At 50.8% G+C, this 20,110-nt stretch overlaps 2 protein-coding genes across 4 annotated transcripts in view; one reads left to right on the plus strand and one right to left on the minus strand.

Moving 5' to 3' along the window:
* Positions 1–17,568, minus strand: part of serpind1 (serpin peptidase inhibitor, clade D (heparin cofactor), member 1) — a 28,365-nt gene extending 10,797 nt beyond the window's left edge. Inside the window, exons 1-2 of one of the 3 annotated variants that reach the window (XM_072474207.1) lie at positions 17,442–17,550; positions 12,361–12,512 (exon numbers count right to left, since the gene is read on the minus strand). Coding sequence is in view for 1 of the 3 variants with exons in the window: in XM_072474116.1 (XP_072330217.1) it covers positions 17,442–17,547 (106 nt within the window). In the remaining 2 variants the exon portion in view is untranslated. Of the gene's footprint in view, positions 1–12,360; positions 12,513–13,599; positions 13,707–17,441 lie in introns of those variants that run through there. The other 2 variants (XM_072474116.1, XM_072474293.1) reach the window with 2 other exon arrangements.
* Positions 1–20,110, plus strand: part of pi4kab (phosphatidylinositol 4-kinase, catalytic, alpha b) — a 345,324-nt gene that overhangs the window by 160,046 nt on the left and 165,168 nt on the right. The gene's annotated exons all lie outside the window — the stretch shown is intronic.

Here is a 20,110-nt window from a genome sequence, read left to right on the forward strand (position 1 = left end):
GCGATCCAGAAGGTGGAGAAGGCGCTGGCTGAGCAGGAGGAGCATCAGACCGCGGTGGAGCTGGAGGTAGGGATGCTGAGGGACCAGCAAAAGAAGCTTCTGGAGAAGGCGGAGGACCTAGAGAATAGGCCCCGCCGGCCGAATCTAAGAATTGACGGGCTCCCGGAGGGGTCCAAAGGAACGGACGCTGGGGCATACCTCGCAGGCATGTTTGAGAAGCTGCTGGGGGATGGGGCATTCTCCCGGCCCTTGGAGGTGGATAGGGCTCACAGAGCACCTGTGAAGAAGTCGCGAATGGGAGATCCCACGAGGGCTATGGTTGTGAGATTCCACAGGTTCTCGGATAAGGAGCGTGTTCTGCAGTGGGCCAAGCAGACACGGAACTGTAAGTGGGCCAATAGCATCCTGCGGGTTTACCAAGACCTGAGTGTGCAGGTGGCCAGGCGGAGAGCAGGCTTCAATCAGATCAGGGCGATCCTTGTCAAGAAAGAGGTGAAGTTTGGACTGTTATACCCAGCCCATCTCTGGGTCACGCGTGAGGATCAGCACTTTTACTTTGAGTCGCCTGAGGACGCGTTGGACTTTGCAAGAAAGAAAGGGCTGACGAAGGACTGAGAACTTTTGAACTCGGCTGCAACGTTCGTGTTTCTGTTTTCTCTGTTTTGTTTCTCTGTTTTTGTAAAAACATTCTCGATTTGCTTGGAACCAGAGGTGGAGCTGGGTGACTTTAGGTTTTCATTTGCACTGTTGGGGGATTGAGTTGTGCTAGTTTTTCGCTTGGGCAATTGTGTGGGGATTGTTTGATGTTGGAGTTTGTTTGCATGAGCGGGGGGGAGGGAACAATAGGTGGGAGACTCTGGCGCCGGGGGTGGGGGCCACCAAGCTAGCTGGGCGAGCTAGCTCTTGGAAGAGCAGTGGGGAGTGTGCATATGTTTGGTTTAAGAAAGGGATTGGGTTACAGGATGTTGTTGCTGGGGGGGGGGAGGGGGGATGAATGTTCTGCTGGCAAGGGAGGGACTTGGGCTGAGGGACAGAGGAGGTTGGGGGCTGCCTGGGGATGGATGGGTGGAGGTGCGGAGCACAGGCTGGTGGCGGGCCTAAAAAAGGGGATGACTGATCGGTGAAGGTGGGGGGCAACTAGGCTGATCACCTGGAATGTTCGAGGGTTAAATGGGCGGGTCAAAAGGGCACGTGTGTTCGCGCATCTTGAAGGCGGACGTGGTGATGTTGTAGGAGACGCACCTTAAGGTAACGGACCAGGTTAGACTGAGGAAAGGCTGGGTCAGCCAGGTGTTTCATTCGGGACTAGATTCAAAGACTAGAGGGGTCGCGATCCTGATCAATAAGCGGGTGGTGTTTGAGGCGGGTAGAATAGTCTTGGATGTTGGAGGCTGGTACATTATGGTCAGTGGGAAACCATAAAGGTTTGGGCAGCCGAGGGCGAAGGAGTTCTCCTTCTACTCACACATGCATAAAGTGTATTCCCTGATTGATTTTTTAATTTTGAGCAGGTCTTTCTGGCTGGGGTAGTGGACATGGGGTATTCGGCGATCACAGTCTCAGACCATGCACCGCACTGAGTTGACCTGCAGGTTAGCAAAGACGTTAACCAGCGCCCGCACTGGAGGTTGGATGTGGGACTCTTGGCGGATGAAGGGGTGTGCGAGCGGGTGAGGAATTGCATTCAGAGCTACCTGCAGGTCAATGACACGGGGGAAACACCGGCAGCGGTGGTTTGGGAAGCACTGAATGCGGTGGTCAGAGGGGAGCTGATCTCGATCCGGACTCATAGGAGAAAGTTGACAGGGCAGAGACGGACAGACTGGCAAAGGAGATATTACAGATCGATAGGAGGTATGCGGAGACCCCAGAGGCAGGGCTCCTGAGGGAACGACGGAGGCTGCAGGCGGAGTTTGGCTTGCTGACGACAGGGAGGGCGGTGGGGCAGCTGAGAAAGGCGAGAGGGGCGATTTATGAACATGGGGAGAAGACCAGCAGAATACTTGCACAGCAGTTTAGGAAGAGGGAGGCAGCCAGGGAGATAGGGAAAGTAAAGGACGGTGAGGGGAACCTGGTTGGTGATTCGGTCGGGGTGAATAAGGCGTTTAGGGATTTCTACACTAAGCTGTACAGGTCGGAACCCCCTACCGGGCCAGAGGGGATGAGGCGCTTCTTGGAGGGGCTGAATTTCCCAACGGTGGACGGAGAGCGGGTAGAAGGGCTGGGGGCCCAATTGGGCTGGAAGAGATAGTGGAGGGCTTGAAGACCGTGCAGGCAGGTAAGGTCCCAGGTCCGGACGGGTACCCAGTGGAGTTTTATAAAAGGTTCTCGGGGATACTGGTGCCTGTGTTGTTGAGGATGTTCAATGAGGGAAAGGAAAGAGGGGTGCTGCCCCCGACGACGTCACAGGCCACGATTTCACTGATTCTTAAGCAGGACAAGAACCCGGAGTTGTGTGGGTCCTACAGGCCGATCTCCCTGCTGAATGTGGATGCCAAGTTGCTGACCAAAATCTTGTCCTCCAGGATTGAGGACTGTGTTCTGGACGTTATTGGGGAGGACCAGACGGGGTTTGTTAAGGGTAGGCAGTTGGTGACCAATGGGGGGGGGGGGGGGCACAGCGTTTTGCTCTATGCGGATGATCTGCTTCTGTACGTTTCTAACCCAGTAGAGGGGATGGAGGAAATCATGAAGATTTTAGGGGAATTTGGCCGGTTTCCGGGGTATAAGCTAAATATGGATAAGAATGAGATGTTTGCGGTCCAGGCGAGGGGACAGGAGGGACGACTGGGAGAGCTGCCGTTTAGGTCAATAGGGGGTAGTTTTAGGTACCTGGGCATCCAAGTGGCGCGGGAATGGGACCGGCTGCATAAACTGAATCTGGCCCGGCTAGTGGACCAAATGAAGGACGATTTCCGGAGATGGGACGCGCTCCTGTTGTCGCTGTCCGGGAGGGTGCAGATGGTGAAAATGACGGTCTTCCCGAGGTTCCTATTTGTATTCCGATTTTTATTCCGCGGTCCTTTTTTAAGCGGGTCAACAGGGTGATTGCGGGCTTCGTCTGGGCGGGCAAGACCCCGCGGGTAAGGAAGGTAATGCTCGAGCGGAGCCGGGGAGAGGACAGGCTGGCGCTGCCAAATTTTTGCAATTATTACTGGGCGGCTAACATAGCCATGATCAGGAAGTGGGTGGTGGGGGAGGGGTCGGCGTGGGTGCGTATGGAGGCGGCGGCTTGTAAGGGCACCAGTCTGGGGGCGTTGGTAACTGCGCCTCTGCTGCTCCCGCCGGCGCGGTACTCCACCAGCCCCGTGGTGGTGGCGGCCCTGAGAGTATGGGGCCAGTGGAGGCGGCATGTGGGAGCAGAGGGAGCATCGGTCTGGGCCCCCAAATTTGTGATAATCATCGGTTTGCCCCGGGGAGTATGGGTGAGGTGTTCCGGGTATGGCGGAGAGCGGGGATTGAGAGGATGGGAGATGTGTTCATAGAGGGGAGCTTTCCGATTATGAGGGCGCTGGAGGAAAAGTTTGGGCTGGCGAGGAGAAACAAATTCAGATACTTGCAGGTGCGGGACTTCCTTCGTAAACAGGTGGCAACCTTCCCGCTCCTACCGCTGAGGGGGATTCAGGACAGGGTAATTTCTAGAGGGTGGTTAGGGGAGAGGAGCGTCTCGGACATCTATTTTTAAAAATATATTTTTAAAAATTCTCCTTTTTCACATTTTCTCCCGCATTTACACACATCAACAATAAACAATAAATCAGCAAGATATGTCAATCCCCATAACAATAACAACGATCCCATCCTCCCACCAACCCACAAACATCAGCCCGCATGTTTACATAACAAAGAACAAAGAAATGTACAGCATAGGAACAGGCCCTTTGGCCCTCCAAGCCCGTGCCGACCATGCTGCCTGACGAAACTACAATCTTCTACACTTCCGGGGTCCGTATCCCTCTATTCCCGTCCTATTCATGTATTTGTCAAGATGCCCCTTAAATGTCACTATCGTCCCTGCTTCCACCACCTCCTCCGGTAGTGAGTCCCAGGCACCCATTATCCTCTGCGTAAAAAACCTGCCTCGTACATCTACTCTAAACCTTGCCCCTCTCACCTTAAACCTATGCCCCCTAGTAATTGACCCCTCTACCCCGGGGAAAAGCCTCTGACTATCCACTCTGTCTATGCCCCTCATAATTTTGTAGACATAAACAAATGACAGAATGGAATCAGGGATTACCCAGAGTCACCCTTAATCTACACAGCCCCCCCCCCCCCCCCCCCCCCCCCCCCCCAACTAATGTTCGATGTTATCCAGTTCTTGAAAGTGCATAATAAATAGTGCCCATGACTTGTAGAACCCTGCGAGCTTCCCCTCAGTTCGAACTTAACCTTCTCAAGGGTCAAGTATTCCAACAGGTCCCCCCCGCCACGCAAGGGCACTGGGTGTAGAGGCTGCTCTCCATCCCAGCAGGATCCGCCTTCGGGCGATCAACGAGGCGAAGGCTATGATATCTGCCTCCGCTCCCGTTTCCAACCCTGGCTGGGTCCGACACCCCGAATATGGCCTCCCGGGGACCCGGGTCCAGTTTCACACGCACCACTTTGGAAACTACCCTAAACACCTCCTTCCAGTACTCCCCTAGCTTTGGACGGCCCCCCCCCCCCCCCCCCCCCCCGCCCCCCCGCAACACTCGCACACATCCTCTACTTCAAAAAATCGGCTCATCCTCGCCCTCGTGAGTTGCGCTCTATATACCACCTTCAGCTGTATCAGCCCCAACCTCGCACATGAGGTAGAGGCATTCACTCTCCGGAGCACCTCACACCAGACCCCCTCTATAACCTCTCCCAGCTCTTCCTCCCACTTTGCCTTTGATCCCTTCCAGTGGTGCCTTATCCTCTTCCAAAATAGCTCCGTACACCGCTGACACTGCCCCCTTCTCCAGTCCCCTTGTCGTCAACACCTCCTCCAGCAATGTGGAGGCCGGTTCCTCTGGGAAGCTCTGTATCTCCTTCCTGGCAAAATCCAGAATCTGCATGTACCTAAACACTTCTCCCTGCTCCAGCTCATACTTCGCTTCCAGCTCCCTCAATCCTGCAAACCGACCCCGAAGAAACAAATCTTTTAGTGTCTTAATCCCCCTCTCTTCCCATTTCCGAAAACTTTCATCCCACTCCCTGGCTCAAATCTGTGGTTCCCCCGAATCGGCATTTCCCTTGACCCTACTGGGGGGGTAGGGTCAAGGGACCCTAAGCCCTAAAACACCCGAAGTGTTGGCGAAACTGCCTCCAGATTTTCAATGAAGCTGTTATTACCGGACACCCTGAGTATTTCCCCAGAGCTATCGGGAGCGGCGCTGTTGCTAGTGCCTTCAGCCCCGACCCCCTGCACAAACTCTCCTCCATTCTGACCCACTGAGAATCAACCCCTCTGACCCAGCTCCGCACCTTCTCCACATTCGCCATCCAGTAGTAGTACAACAGGTTCGGGAGACCCAGACCTCCTGCCTGTCTTCCCCTCTGTAGCAGCACCTTTCTCACTCTGGCCACCTTCCTCCCCATATGAATGAGGTAATCCTTCCCTCAATCTCCCTGAAAAAAGGACTTTGGCAGGAAAATCGGTAGGCATTGAAAAATAAACAGGAATTGCAGCAACACATTCATTTTAGCCGCCTGTACCCGACCTGCCAGTGACAGAGGAAGGCCGTCCCACCTTGCCAGATCGCCTTTCACTCTCCCCACCAAACTAGTGATGTTGTACCTGCGAAGCCTCCCCCACTCCCGGGCAACCTGCACCCCCAGATACCTAAAATGAGTCCCTGCCCTACGGAATGGCACCCCCCCCCCCCCCCCCCCCCACGGTGGAGAGAAAAGCATCTCAAACTGATATTGTTTGTGTGGACACTCGCCTTCGGCTCCTTATATAATAGCTTTACCCAGTTCACAAACCTTGGTCCAATCCCAAACCGCTCCAGCACTGCCATCAGGTACCCCCATTCTACCCGATCAAACGCCTTCTCGGCGTCCAATGCCACAACTACCTCTGTTTCCTTCCCTTCCGCCGGTGTCATAACGACGTTCAAAACCCTCCTAATGTTCGAAAACAGCTGCCTCCCTTTCACGAACCCGTCTGATCCTCCCCTATTACCTTCGGGAGGCACTCCTCCAGTCTACCCGCCAGTACCTTCGCCAACACTTTTGCATCCACATTCAGAAGTGATCTAGATCATCGATCATAGAATTTACAGTGCAGAAGGAGGCCATTCGCCCATCGAGTCTGCACCGGCTCTTGGAAAGAGCACCCTACCCAAGGTCAACACCGCCACCCTATCCCCATAACCCAGTAACCCCATAACCCAGTAACCCCATATCCCAGTAACCCCAACACTAAGGGCAATTTTGGACACTAAGGGCAATTTATCATGGCCAATCCACCTAACCTGCACATCTTTGGACTGTGGGAGGAAACCGGAGCACCCGGAGGAAACCCACGCACACACGGGGAGGATGTGCAGACTCTGCACAGACAGTGACCCCATTCGGAATCGAACCTGGGACCCTGGAGCTGTGAAGCAATTGTGCTATCCACAAGGCTACCGTGCTAATATGGGCCGATATGACCCACACTCCGTCGGATCCTTATCTTTTTTTAGCAACAGTGAAACCGATGCCTGCCCCAAGGTTTGCGGCAACACCCCCTTCCCTATCGCCTCCTCAAACATCCCCACTATCAGGGGTGCCAACCTGTCCTTGAATTTTTTATAATATTCCACCGGAAACCCATCTGGCCCTGCCACCTTCCCTGACTGCATCCTCCCAATCGCATCCTTTATCTCCTGCTCCACTATTGCTCCTTCTAATGTAGCCCTGTCCCCCTCCCCTAGCCTCAGGTACTCCAACCCATCTAGAAATTCCTGCATCTCACGGTCTCCCCCGGATGGCTCTGACTTGTACAACCTCTTATAAAACTCCACAGAAACCTTGTTAATCAGCACTGGAGCCACCACCAACTTCCCTGCCCTATCCCTCACCTGAAGAATTTCCCTTGCCGCTGCCTCCCTCCGGAGCTGACCTGCTAACATACTGCCCCGCCTTATCTCCATGTTCATAAACTGCACCCCTTGCTCGTCTCAGTTGGCGCACCGCCTTCCTGGTGGCCAGTCGGTCGAAGCTCGCCTGTCGTTCCTTCCTCTTTTCCAGCTTTGCTGGGTCCCCATCTTCTGCATACCTCCTATCTACCTCCAACATCTCATCTATTACCCTCTGCCGCTCCAACCTCTCATCTTTGTCCATCCTGGCCTTAAACAAAATTACCTCCCCCCTCACCACCGCCTTCAGAGCCTCCCAGACGACTGCCTTCGACACCTCACCCGTACAATTAAAACCTACATACTCCTTAATTACCGTTTCAATTTTCTCACAGAACACTTGGTTCCCCAAAAGCCCCACATCCAGTTTCCATCCCGGTCTCTGCGCTACCCCCTTCTCCAGCACCACATCCACCCAATGTGGAGCGTGATCTGACACTGCAATTGCAGAGTATTCCGACCCCTTGACTCCAGCCAGCAAAGCCTTCCCCACCACAAAAAAGTTGATCCGTGAGTATACCTTGTGGACTGCTGAGAAATACGAGTACCCCCGTTCCCTTGGGTGCAGGAACCCCCAAAGGTCCATCCCTCCCATTTCCATCATTAGCCCAGCTAGCGCCTTCGCCCCCCCCCCCTGATGGGACCAGCGAGCGCGTCCGTGATCTGTCCAACCTTGGCTCCTGCACCAAGTTCCAGTCCCCCCCCACAATCAGCTCATGCGTGTCCAAGTCGAGAATGGCCCCAAACACCTTCCTCGCGAATCCCACATCGTCCCAATTGGGACCGTATACACTTAACAGCGCTACTAATCTCCCCTCCAGTGCCCCTGTCACAATCAAATATCTACCCCCCTGATCTGCCACCACCTTCTCCATCTGGAAGCATACCCTTTTGCTGACCAACACCGCTTCCCCTCGAGCCCTTCCATCAAATCCGGAGTGAAACGCTTGGCTAACCCAGTCCTTTTTAAGTCTCACCTGGTCCTTCACCCTCAATTGAGTCTCCTGCAGCATTGCTACATCGGCTTTCAAACTTTTAAGATGTGCAAGCACCCTTGACCTCTTGAGCGGACCTCCTAGCCCTCTCACGTTCCACGTGACTGTCCTTACTGGGGGTCTCTCACCCCCCCCCACCTTTCTTATCCACCATCACCATACCACCGGGTCCTGCCCCATAAGCCTGCCCCGCCCCTGTCCATTGTTAACACCGAACCCCTTCCTCTCCCTCCCAAGATCCACCCCTACAAAAACATCCCCCAACACCCCCCCCGTCTCGCTCACCTCATAGGCCCATTGAAGCCTGCTATCCAGGCGCCAACATAGAACATAGAACAATACAGCGCAGTACAGGCCCTTCGGCCCACGATGTTGCACCGAAACAAAAGCCATTTAACCTACACTATGCCATTATCATCCATATGTTTATCCAATAAACTTCTAAATGCCCTCAATGTTGGCGAGTTCACTACTGTAGCAGGTAGGGCATTCCACGGCCTCACTACTCTTTGCGTAAAGAACCTACCTCTGACCTCTGTCCTATATCTATTACCCCTCAGTTTAAAGCTATGTCCCCTCGTGCCAGCCATATCCATCCACGGGAGAAGGCTCTCACTGTCCACCCTATCCAACCCCCTGATCATTTTGTATGCCTCTATTAAGTCTCCTCTTAACCTTCTTCTCTCCAACGATAACAACCTCAAGTCCATCAGCCTTTCCTCATAAGATTTTCCCTCCATACCAGGCAACATCCTGGTAAATCTCCTCTGCACCCGCTCCAAAGCCTCCACGTCCTTCCTATAATGCGGTGACCAGAACTGTACGCAATACTCCAAATGCGGCCGTACCAGAGTTCTGTACAGCTGCAACATGACCTCCCGACTCCGGAACTCAATCCCTCTACCAATAAGGGCCAACACTCCATAGGCCTTCTTCACAACCCTATCAACCTGGGTAGCAACTTTCAGGGATCTATGTACATGGACACCTAGATCCCTCTGCTCATCCACACTTTCAAGAACTTTACCATTAGCCAAATATTCCGCATTCCTGTTATTCCTTCCAAAGTGAATCACCTCACACTTCTCTACATTAAACTCCATTTGCCACCTCTCAGCCCAGCTCTGCAGCTTATCTATATCCCTCTGTAACCTGCTACATCCTTCCACACTATCGACAACACCACCGACTTTAGTATCGTCTGCAAATTTACTCACCCACCCTTCTGCGCCTTCCTCTAGGTCATTGATAAAAATGACAAACAGCAACGGCCCCAGAACAGATCCTTGTGGTACTCCACTTGTGACTGTACTCCATTCTGAACATTTCCCATCAACCACCACCCTCTGTCTTCTTTCAGCTAGCCAATTTCTGATCCACATCTCTAAATCACCCTCAATCCCCAGCCTCCGTATTTTTTGCAATAGCCTACCGTGGGGAACCTTATCAAACACTTTGCTGAAATCCATATACACCACATCAACTGCTCTACCCTCGTCTACCTGTTCAGTCACCTTCTCAAAGAACTCAATAAGGTTTGTGAGGCATGACCTACCCTTCACAAAGCCATGCTGACTATCCCTGATCATATTATTCCTATCTAGATCTTGTCTCTTATAATCCCCTCCAAGACTTTACCCACTACAGACGTGAGGCTCACCGGTCTATAGTTGCCGGGGTTGTCTCTGCTCCCCTTTTTGAACAAAGGGACCACATTTGCTGTCCTCCAGTCCTCTGGCACTATTCCTGTAGCCAATGATGACATAAAAATCAAAGCCAAAGGTCCAGCAATCTCTTCCCTGGCCTCCCAGAGAATCCTAGGATAAATCCTATCAGGTCCCGGGGACTTATCTATTTTCAGCCTGTCCAGAATTGCCAACACCTCTTCCCTACGTACCTCAATGCCATCTATTCTATTAGCCTGGGGCTCAGCATTCTCCTCCACAACATTATCTTTTTCCTGAGTGAATACTGACGAAAAATATTCATTTAGTATCTCGCCTATCTCTTCAGACTCCACACACAATTTCCCATCCCTGTCCTTGACTGGTCCTACTCTATCCCTAGTCATTCGCTTATTCCTGACATACCTATAGAAAGCTTTTGGGTTTTCCTTGATCCTTCCTGCCAAATACTTCTCATGTCCCCTCCTTGCTCGTCTTAGCTCTCTCTTTAGATCCTTCCTTGCTACCTTGTAACTATCCATCGCCCCAACCGAAACTTCACACTTCATCTTCACATAGGCCTCCTTCTTCCTCTTAACAAGAGATTCCACTTCCTTGGTAAACCACGGTTCCCTCGCTCAACGCCTTCCTCCCTGTCTGACCGGTACATACTTATCAAGAACACGCAGTAGCTGATCCTTGAACAAGCCCCACTTATCCAGTGTGCCCAACACTTGCAGCCTACTTCTCCACCTTATCCCCCCCAAGTCACGTCTAATGGCATCATAATTGCCCTTCCCCCAGCTATAACTCTTGCCCTGCAGTGTATACTTATCCCTTTCCATCATTAACGTAAACGTCACCGAATTGTGGTCACTGTCCCCAAAGTGCTCTCCTACCTCCAAATCCAACACCTGGCCTGGTTCATTACCCAAAACCAAATCCAACGTGGCCTCGCCTCTTGTTGGCCTGTCAACATATTGTGTCAGGAAACCCTCCTGCACACACCGTACAAAAAACGACCCATCTAATGTACTCGAGCTATATCTTTTCCAGTCAATATTTGGAAAGTTAAAGTCTCCCATAATAACTACCCTGTTACTTTCACTCTTATCCAGGATCATCCTCGCCATCCTTTCCTCTACATCCCTAGAACTATTTGGAGTCCTATAGAAGACTCCCAACAGTGTGACCTCTCCTTTCATGTTTCTAACCTCAGCCCATACTACCTCGGAAGATGAGTCCCCATCTAGCATCCTCTCCGCCACCGTAATACTGCTCTTGACTAGCAGCGCCACACCTCCCCCTCTTTTCCCTCCTTCTCTGAGCTTACTAAAACACCTAAACCCCGGAACCTGCAACATCCATTCCTGTCCCTGCTCTATCCATGTCTCCGAAATGGCCACAACATCGAAGTCCCAGGTACCAACCCATGCTGCCAGTTCCCCTACCTTATTTCGTATACTCCTGGCATTGAAGTAGACACACTTTAAACCACCTACCTGAACACTGGCCCCCTCCTGCGACGTCAAATCTGTGCTCCTAACCTCTATACTGTCATTCTCCCTTACCCTAAAACTACAATCCAGGTTCCCATGCCCCTGCTGCATTAGTTTAAACCCCACCAAAGAGCACTAACAAATCTCCCCCCCAGGATATTTGTGCCCCTCAGGTTCAGATGTAGACCATCCTGTCTGTAGAGGTCCCACCTTCCCCAGAAAGAGCCCCAGTTATCCAGAAATCTGAATCCCTCCCGCCTGCACGATCCCTGTAGCCACGTGTTTAAATGCTCTCTCTCCCTATTCCTCATCTCACTATCACGTGGCACGGGCAACAACCCAGAGATAACAACTCTGTTTGTTCTAGTTCTGAGCTTCCATCCTAGCTCCCTGAAAGCCTGCCTGACATCCTTGTCCCCTTTCCTACCTATGTCGTTAGTGCCAATGTGGACCACGACTTGGGGCTGCTCCCCCTCCCCCCTAAGGACCCGGAAAACACGATCCGAGACATCACGTACCCTTGCACCTGGGATGCAACATACCAAACGTGAGTCTCTCACGCTCCCCCAAAATCTCCTATCTGTGCCCCTGACTATAGAGTCCCCAATTTACTAATGCTCTGCTCCTCTCCCCCCTTCCCTTCTGAGCAACAGGGACAGACTCCGTGCCAGAGGCCCGTACCCCATGGTCCCCCCCCCCCACAAGTATCCAAAGCGGTATACTTGTTTCTCAGGGGATCGACCGCAGGGGATCCCTGCACTGACTGCTTTTTCCCAGTCCCTCTTACAGTTACCCACCTATCTCCAATCTTTGGTGTAACTAATTCCCTGAAGCTGCTATCTATGACCCCTTCTGCCTCCCGAATGATCCGAAGTTCTTCCAACTCCAGCTCCAGTTCCCTAACTCGGTCTTGGAGGAGCTGGAGATGGCAGCACTTCCTGCAGGTAAAATCAGCAGGGACACTAACGGCATCCCTCACCTCAAACATCCTGCAGGAGGAACATTGCACTCCCTTCCCTGCCATTCCTCTTACTTTCTACCAAGATCTGGCTAACAACTAAATTAAATTTTTATAAAAAATAATAATAATATAATAAAATATGGTACTTACCTCAGACCAATGGGTTTTATTATTAGGTTAGAGGAGGAGGGCGGGTGGGAGACACTACACGTGTAGTGTCTCGGGTTTCCTCTCCACCAGAATTTATTGGTGAGGGTCTTCCCAGACGTCCGCGGGTCGACTTCCTGTTCCCGCCTAAAAAACTAATTTAAAAAAAAAAGAAAAATTCTCAGCTCCTGTTGAAATTGACTAACCAGCCAGCTCCACTCCCGCCGAAATCGACTGGCCTGCCCCTGCAAAGACAAGTGCTTTTAAAGGTTGACTTACCTCCCAGCAGCCACTTCCGCAATGCTCCCGCTGAAACTGACTCACCAGCTGATTCTCCCGCCGAAATCGACTGGCCTGCCCCTGCAAAGACAAGTGCTTTTAAAGGTCCGCAGCCCTCCTCTCACCTCACCCCCATTCACTAACTGACTTTAGTTATGATGTGGAGATGCCGGCGTTGGACTGGGGTGAGCACAGTGAGAAGTCTTACAACACCAAGTTAAAGTCCAACAGGTTTGTTTCAAACACTAGCTTTCGGAGCACCACTCCTTCCTCAGGTGAATGAAGAGGTGTGTTCCAGAAACAAATTATAGACAAATTCAAAGATGCAAGACAATACTTGGAATGCGAGCATTTGCAGTTAATTAAGTGTTTACAGATCCAGAGAGAGGGGTAACCCCAGGTTAAAGAGGTGTGAATTGTCTCAAGCCTTTAGGACGCGCAACAACGCAGAATCGCCGAGCAGAAACTTATAGCCAAGTTCCGCACGCATGTGTGCGGCCTCAACTGGGACCTGGGATTCATGTCACATTACATTCATCCCCCACCATCTGGCCTGGGCTTGCGAAATCCTACCAACTGTCCTGGCTTGAGACAATTCAATCTTTGAATTTGTCTATATATATGTTTCTGGAACACACCTCTTCATTCACCTGAGGAAGGAGCAGTGCTCCGAAAGCTAGTGTTTGAAACAAACCTGTTGGACTTTAACCTGGTGTTGTAAGACTTCTTACTGTCTTTAGTTAGCTTGCGCGGGTGGCTCCCCCCGCCAAGATCTCTCTCCCCCTTCCACCCAGTCCCAGAGAAAGAAACACCAAAACAAACCCAACAATCCAACCCCTACAATTCACTAACATAACATTTAACCGTCGCAACACAGAATGCCATTAACTTGAACTCTGTAACAATGCAAAGAGAAGTAAATTGCAATACAAATCAGTAAAAAGAAAGTTGTAACATTTATACATTTTCCAGCTGCTCAAACACAGTCCACAGTCTTTCTTCCAGTTCCGCTCTTCACGTCTGTCCCAAGCCTTCTGCCCTCACGAACGCCTCAGCCGCCTCCGCTGTCTCAAAATAAAAGTCTTTGGTTTTATATGTTACTCTCAACTTCGCCGGGTACACCATACCAAATCGCACCCCCTTGTACAAAGCTGCCTTCACTCGCCCAAACGCCGCTCGTCTTTTTGCCAACTCCACCGTCAGGTCCTGGTAGATCCGAACCGTAGTACCATCCCACAGCACCTCACGCTTCTGCTTCGCCCAGCTTCATACCTTCTCCTTCATGCAAAACTTATGGAAGCAGATAATTACTGCCCTTGGCGGCTCGTTCACTTTGGGCTTCGGCCTTAATGACCGATGGGCTCGGTCTAGCTCGTACAGGGTGGGGTTCTCACCCTCCCCCATCAGCTCCGCCAACTTCTTAGCGAAGTATTGCGTTGGCCTTGGGCCCTCTGTCCCTTCGGGCAAGCCCACAATTCTCAAATTGTGCCGCCTTGAGCGGTTTTCCAAGTCTTCGAGCTTTGCTCGGAGTCCTGTGTTAACCTCCATCACCCTCCGCAGCTCGTCCCCCATCGAGGTGACCTGGTCGCTGTGTCGTGACATGGCCTCCACCACTTCCTTCATCTTCTCGCCCTGCTCTCTCACCTCGGCCGATGCCTTTGCCACCGCCACCCTCACTGGGCCGATTGCCTCCTCCACCAATGACTGACTTCAACACGACCGCCGTCTCCTTCCTCAAGGCCTCCATGTGCCTCGCAAACTGTTTTTCCAGCTCCCCCACCATCACCTCGGTCATCTTCTCCACCGTAAGTAGTGCGGCCCCGCCTTGCTGTTCGGCTTCCGCCATCCTGTCAACACTTTTGCTCGTCTTCTCCTTCAGCGGCGAACCCGCGTTTCCTCCTTTCTTTGACGCTGCTCTTCGCATCCTTTAGCGGCTTATTGTTTTTTATCTTCTTTCTTTTCTCCTCTCTCCCCCTTCACTCTCCTGTCCTTCGTCAATCTGACTTATTCTTTTTTTGAAAAAAAAAGGGGAGAGAAAAGAAAACTTTTACCAAACTTCCTTAAACCTTCTTTCTTTCTCCTCTGCATTCACCCAGAGCTCCCCTGGGACCAGGCTTCAACCTTCTTTCTTCCTCCTAGGTGGGAGCCATCCGACGTGTAGCACCCTCCCTGCATAGTGCCCTGGCCTCGGGCCTGCCGCCTCTGCCTCCTCGTAGCTCTGCCCCCGCTGCTCTGACCTCGACGCCGTGCTGGGCCTAGCGCCTCAGCTCCCGCCGCCCGACACCCGCACGGGGTTCTTCGCCGGTTTTTAAACCGGCCCCGCTGGCTGCTCGTGACGGCCCCAAAGCCCGACGATAGTCGGGGGGGTGCGTGAAGACTCGGGGATTTCCCCAAAATCGTCGTGAATCGCGGCCACCGGCGGGAGCTCTTGTTGCTGCGACCGCCCTGCTCGCCCACGCCACCAGAAGTCCGTCTCGGACATCTATAAGGAGCTTATGGGGTCGGAGGGGACGCAGACCGAGGAGCTGAAGCGTAAGTGGGAGGAGGAGCTGGGAGGTGAGATAGAGGATGGTTTATGGACAGACGCGTTGAGTAGAGTCAACGCGACTGCAACATGTGCCAGGCTCAGCCTGATACAATTTAAGGTTGTGCACCGGGCTCACATGATAGTGGCCCGGATGAGCAGATTCTTTGGGGTGGAGTACAGGTGCACAAAATGCGCGGGAAGACCAGCGAACCATGTCCATATGTTTTGGACATGTCCAAAGCTTCGGGGATTTTGGCAGGGGTTTGCGGATGTCATGTCCAAGGTTTTAAAAACAAGGGTGGCGATTTTCGGGGTGTCGGAAGATCCGGGAATCCAGGAGGAGAAAGAGGCAGATGTTCTGGCCTTTGCTTCCCCGGTAGCTCGGAAAAGGATGCTGTTAGCATGGCAGTGCTCAAAGCCCCCGAAGTCAGAGACCTGGCTATCGGACATGGCTAGCTTTCTCTGTATGGAGAAAATTAAGTTCGCCTTGAGAGGTTCACTGTTAGGGTTCGCCCGGAGGTGGCAACCGTTTGTCGACGGCCTTGCGGAAAATTCATTGTCAGCAGACCGGGGGGTGGGGGGGAGGGGGGCGGGGAGGGGGTGATTTAAGTTAGAGTCGTGGGATAACCTGTACGAAAGGTGAACGGTTTTTGCACTATGTTTATGGTTTCATGTATCTTGTCTATTTTGTTGTTGTTTCTATACCAAAAATACCTCAATAAAATGTTTATTAAAAAAAAAAATCGTGTCTGCGGCAATCCCTTGGCACTGGCCTGGGATGTTGGCTTTGATCTTTGTGCTGAAGCTCTGCAGTGGGGGCAACTTTCTGACTCCGACTTGAGACTGCTACAACTCAGTCGACACCTGATGTGTGTCACGCTTTTTATCCGATTGCCCCTCATATATTTGTAAAACAGTGACTAATTGAAACTGGACAAATAAGGAGCCATAAATAATTCCGTGTTATAGAATCCCTACAGTGCAGAAAGAGGCCATTGGGCCCATCGCGTCTGCACCAACCCCCTGAAGGAGAACCCTACCCTGGTCACTAAGGGGCAATTTAGCACGGCCAGCCCACCTAACCTGCACATCTTTGGACTGTGGGAGGAAACCGGAACACCCGGAGGAAACCCACGTGAGGAAACCGGAACACCCGGAGGAAACCCACGCAGACACGCGGAGAAGGTGCAAACTACACACAGACAGCTACCCAAGGTCGGAATTGAAACCGGGACCCTGGCACTGTGAGGCAGCAGTGCTAACCACTGTCACCTTTTACATATTCCAAACTGTATTAAAGAGAAAGGAAAAACTATTAATTTCCTTCTGATCTCTTCTGACGTTGCTTCTTTCAAAGGGAAGAGCTGGAGGTTTTCACGTGATTGTTAGTTTATAGGCAAAATTTGTTTTGGAAGCTTTCATCCTCCAAGCAAGCATACCCTTAAAAACACAGCTTGGTTGAATATAGCTTGGCATTGTTGCAAGATGGCAGTGCTTTAGAATGCATTGTTTGGCTGCTGCCTAGGCTTGTGTGTGCTATTTGTAGTGAAAAATAAATATTTTCAAAGCAATTTCAAAAATAATTTTATTCTTGTTCACTTGCGAGTTGAATCGCTACTGGCATTTAAAAAAAAAAATCCCACAGATGGGTATTAGATCAACAACCCTGAGGACTGTAGTTACATAGAACTTGCTGCCTAGAAAGGGCCACTTCTGATCCACACCTCCCAAAATAAAATGGAAACTTGGAAATCGTGTTAGGATTCTTTTAAAAATCTTATTGTCCAAAGCTTCTCGTAATTCTTTATTTATAAAACGGGGCGCATGAAAGCTTGGGAATCTAATTCTGCTCACAAATGTTAAACGGAGGGCGTGCGGCATGGTGGTGCAGTGGTTAGCACTGCAGCCTCACAGCGTCGAGGACACTGGTTCAAGACCCGGCCCTGGGGTCACTGTCAGTGTGGAGTTTGCACATTCTCCCCGTGTCTGCGTGGATTTCACCCCCACAACCCAAATGATGTGCAGGGTAGGTGGATTGGCCACGCTAAATTGCCCCTTAATTGGAAAAAATGATTTGGTACTCTAAATTTATTTTTAAAAATGTTAAACGGGTTTGAAATCCCAATCGTGCGCTTTTCAGAATCCGTCCTTTATGTGAAATGCGGACGCTGGTTCCAATAAAGTGCACAGACCGCTCGATTAAGTATTGCCACTGTTTGCATTTTTATTTATCACTTTAAATAAAGTGGTCTTGATTTAAAAGCTTCAATGGGCTTACCTGCAGGCACTATGTAGAAAAACAATCTTGCGCTGATGAAATCAACTGGCTGTGTGTTTTTCAAAATCTCTGCTCTTAAAGATCTGACCCAGTTCCCCTGTGCCATTGATTCATGAAAAGGTAAACAAGCTGAAATCAAACACTCCAGGACATGTAATCCCATCATTGGGTCAGACTATTCCAATCAATCATTTCAAGTTGGCATGGAGGTGTCCTGATGTACAATTTTTTACTTGAGCATAATAGTGCAGAATGACTCGGCTGGGTGTTGGCCAGCACGGTTCCTACTCCTGCCAGATGGTTCTGCATTGGGGCGTCGGGTGAGGACCGGGTTGAGCTCTGTTGTGATGTGCCCTGCAGTCGAACAGCTCGCCAGCCCCCACCCCCCCACTGCGCTTGGGTAAACAGCCAGCGGACAAATGGCATCAGGAAAGATGACAAGGTTGTTGTTCTGATATTAAAAAAAACAATTAAAGACATGTAACCTCACGGTTTAGCACACTGAGCTAAATCGCTGGCTTTTAAAGCAGACCAAGGCAGGCCAGCAGCACGGTTCAATTCCCGTACCAGCCTCCCCGAACAGGCGCCGGAATACTTGTGACAATGAGTGATTTTCATTTCAATGGTGTTTTAATTCAGTCACAGGGCTGATTGCTCAGCACTGGTTTCAAGGCTACCGTTTATCAAATGTTTTCATTATCTTGGAGTGCGCCCAGAAAAAAGTGTTTATAGTGTCTGCTTTAAGCCACTGTATTAAGTTGGCAGAAGTAAAATACGTGAAGTAGCTACATCTATTGTAACATTTCACTTCTGGAATGCATGCACTTCAAACACTGCAACAAAATCTTTCCACATTAATCTAACGCAGTGAAATCCAATTGGAAGAACATCACAGCATATTGTTCATGTTACAAGGCCGGCACAGCCTTGCTTGTGGCGTGGAGACACCGTTAGATTGAAAGCAGAAGTGATTCCGAAATGGTAGCAACAGGAAGATTGAATCCCTACAGGGCAGAAGGAGGCCATTCGGCCCATCAACTATGCACCAATCCTCCAAACATTCCACCTAGGTCCACTCACCCACGTGGGTTTTGTCCGGCTGCTTCACTTTCCTTCCACAGCCCAAAGATGTGAAGGTTAGGTGGACCAGCCATGCTAAATTGCCCCTTAGTGTCCAGAAAGGTTAGGTGGGGTTACTGGGTTTTGCGGATATGATGGAGGTGTGGACTTAATTAGGGTGCTCTTTCCAAGGGCCGGTACAGACTCGATGGGCCGAATGGCCTCCTTCTGCACTAAATTCCATGATTCTATGAAATAGGTTAAGACAATTGAACTTGTCTTTCTTAACTAGTCTTTTTAGGTGTGTGTTTTTAAAGAATGTACAGCAATGGTTTTAAAACGCCAAACTCCTTTCTTCGCGCCTAAGGAGTCAATTCATTATAATAAAAACAGTTTATACTCAGCATTTGTGGAAAGAGAAACAGTCCTTCCATTCAGCCGAGAATAATTGGTGACTTAACAGGTTTTAATCCAGTACGGAGGCAGGGAGAGGAGAAGAATTAAATGAAAGTCTGCGATAAGTGGAAGACGAGAAAGATTAAAAGACAAGAGGATTAATAGTGCAAAGTAACTCGAGATGGCAGTGGGGACATGTGAAGAACCAAATTATGTGCCTGGGGGAGGGATAGCAGAATTGTGTAAGGATTGGTGGATGCATGATCAAACAGGAGAAGAAAACAGAGAGCAGCAAAGATAAACAAACAACGTCAGAGAGAGACAGACAAAAATCCGCTTGAAGAGGAGAGCCGACTTCAAGATTAATGTTCCTCGAGGAGAAATGGCAGTGAATTAAACACAAAGGCAACTCATTCTGCCAGTCCCTGCAAGGCGGCCGACCTGGCACATATAAAGTGGGCTGATTGATAGAGAAGATGGTTGGGTCAAAGGTTACTTTTCAACGTGCCACAGAAATAACCCTGTGTTTAGCCAGCTTTGTTATCAGTGCGTCGGAGGGGAAGACATGATAAATCAACCTCTGATCACTGCCCTCTGGACCGTGCTACTGGCACAGATTTGCTCTTGTTGCCACAGATCCCACAGGAGATAAGCCCTTGTAGAATCGTCAAATTTACAGTGCAGAAGGAGGCCAGTCGGCCCATTGAGCCTGTACCGGCAACTTTGAAAGAGCACCCCACTTAAGCTTCCAACCTATCCCAGTACCCCACCCAACCTCTTTTTTTTGGACACTAAGGGCAATTTAGCATGACCAATCCACCTAACCTGCACACCTTTGGACTGGGAGGAAACCGGAGGAAACTCGCGCAGACACGGGGAGAACGCGCAGATTCGGCACAAGCCGGGAATCGAACCTGGGACTCCGGAGCTGTGAAGCAACTGTGCTACCATGCTGCCCCTTCATTACTGTGCACTCTTGATTGTGTAGGTGGAAGGAGAAATTGGCACTGCTCACCTAGGAAAGCACATGTTTTCCCTAGTAAAGTGGCCAAAGAGAGGTCTTCAAAATTGTGAAAGGATTTGATAGGGTATACATAGAGAAAATGTTCCTACTTGTGGGGGAATTCAAAACTAGGAGTGAGTCATATAAGCGAGTTCCTAATTGGGGAGGGGGGGGTTTCACATGATGAGCGCAGGAGCGGTCGCGTTTTCAC

The sequence above is a fragment of the Scyliorhinus torazame genome, chromosome 1 (assembly GCF_047496885.1).
Source record: "Scyliorhinus torazame isolate Kashiwa2021f chromosome 1, sScyTor2.1, whole genome shotgun sequence".
Classification (NCBI taxonomy): domain Eukaryota; kingdom Metazoa; phylum Chordata; class Chondrichthyes; order Carcharhiniformes; family Scyliorhinidae; genus Scyliorhinus; species Scyliorhinus torazame.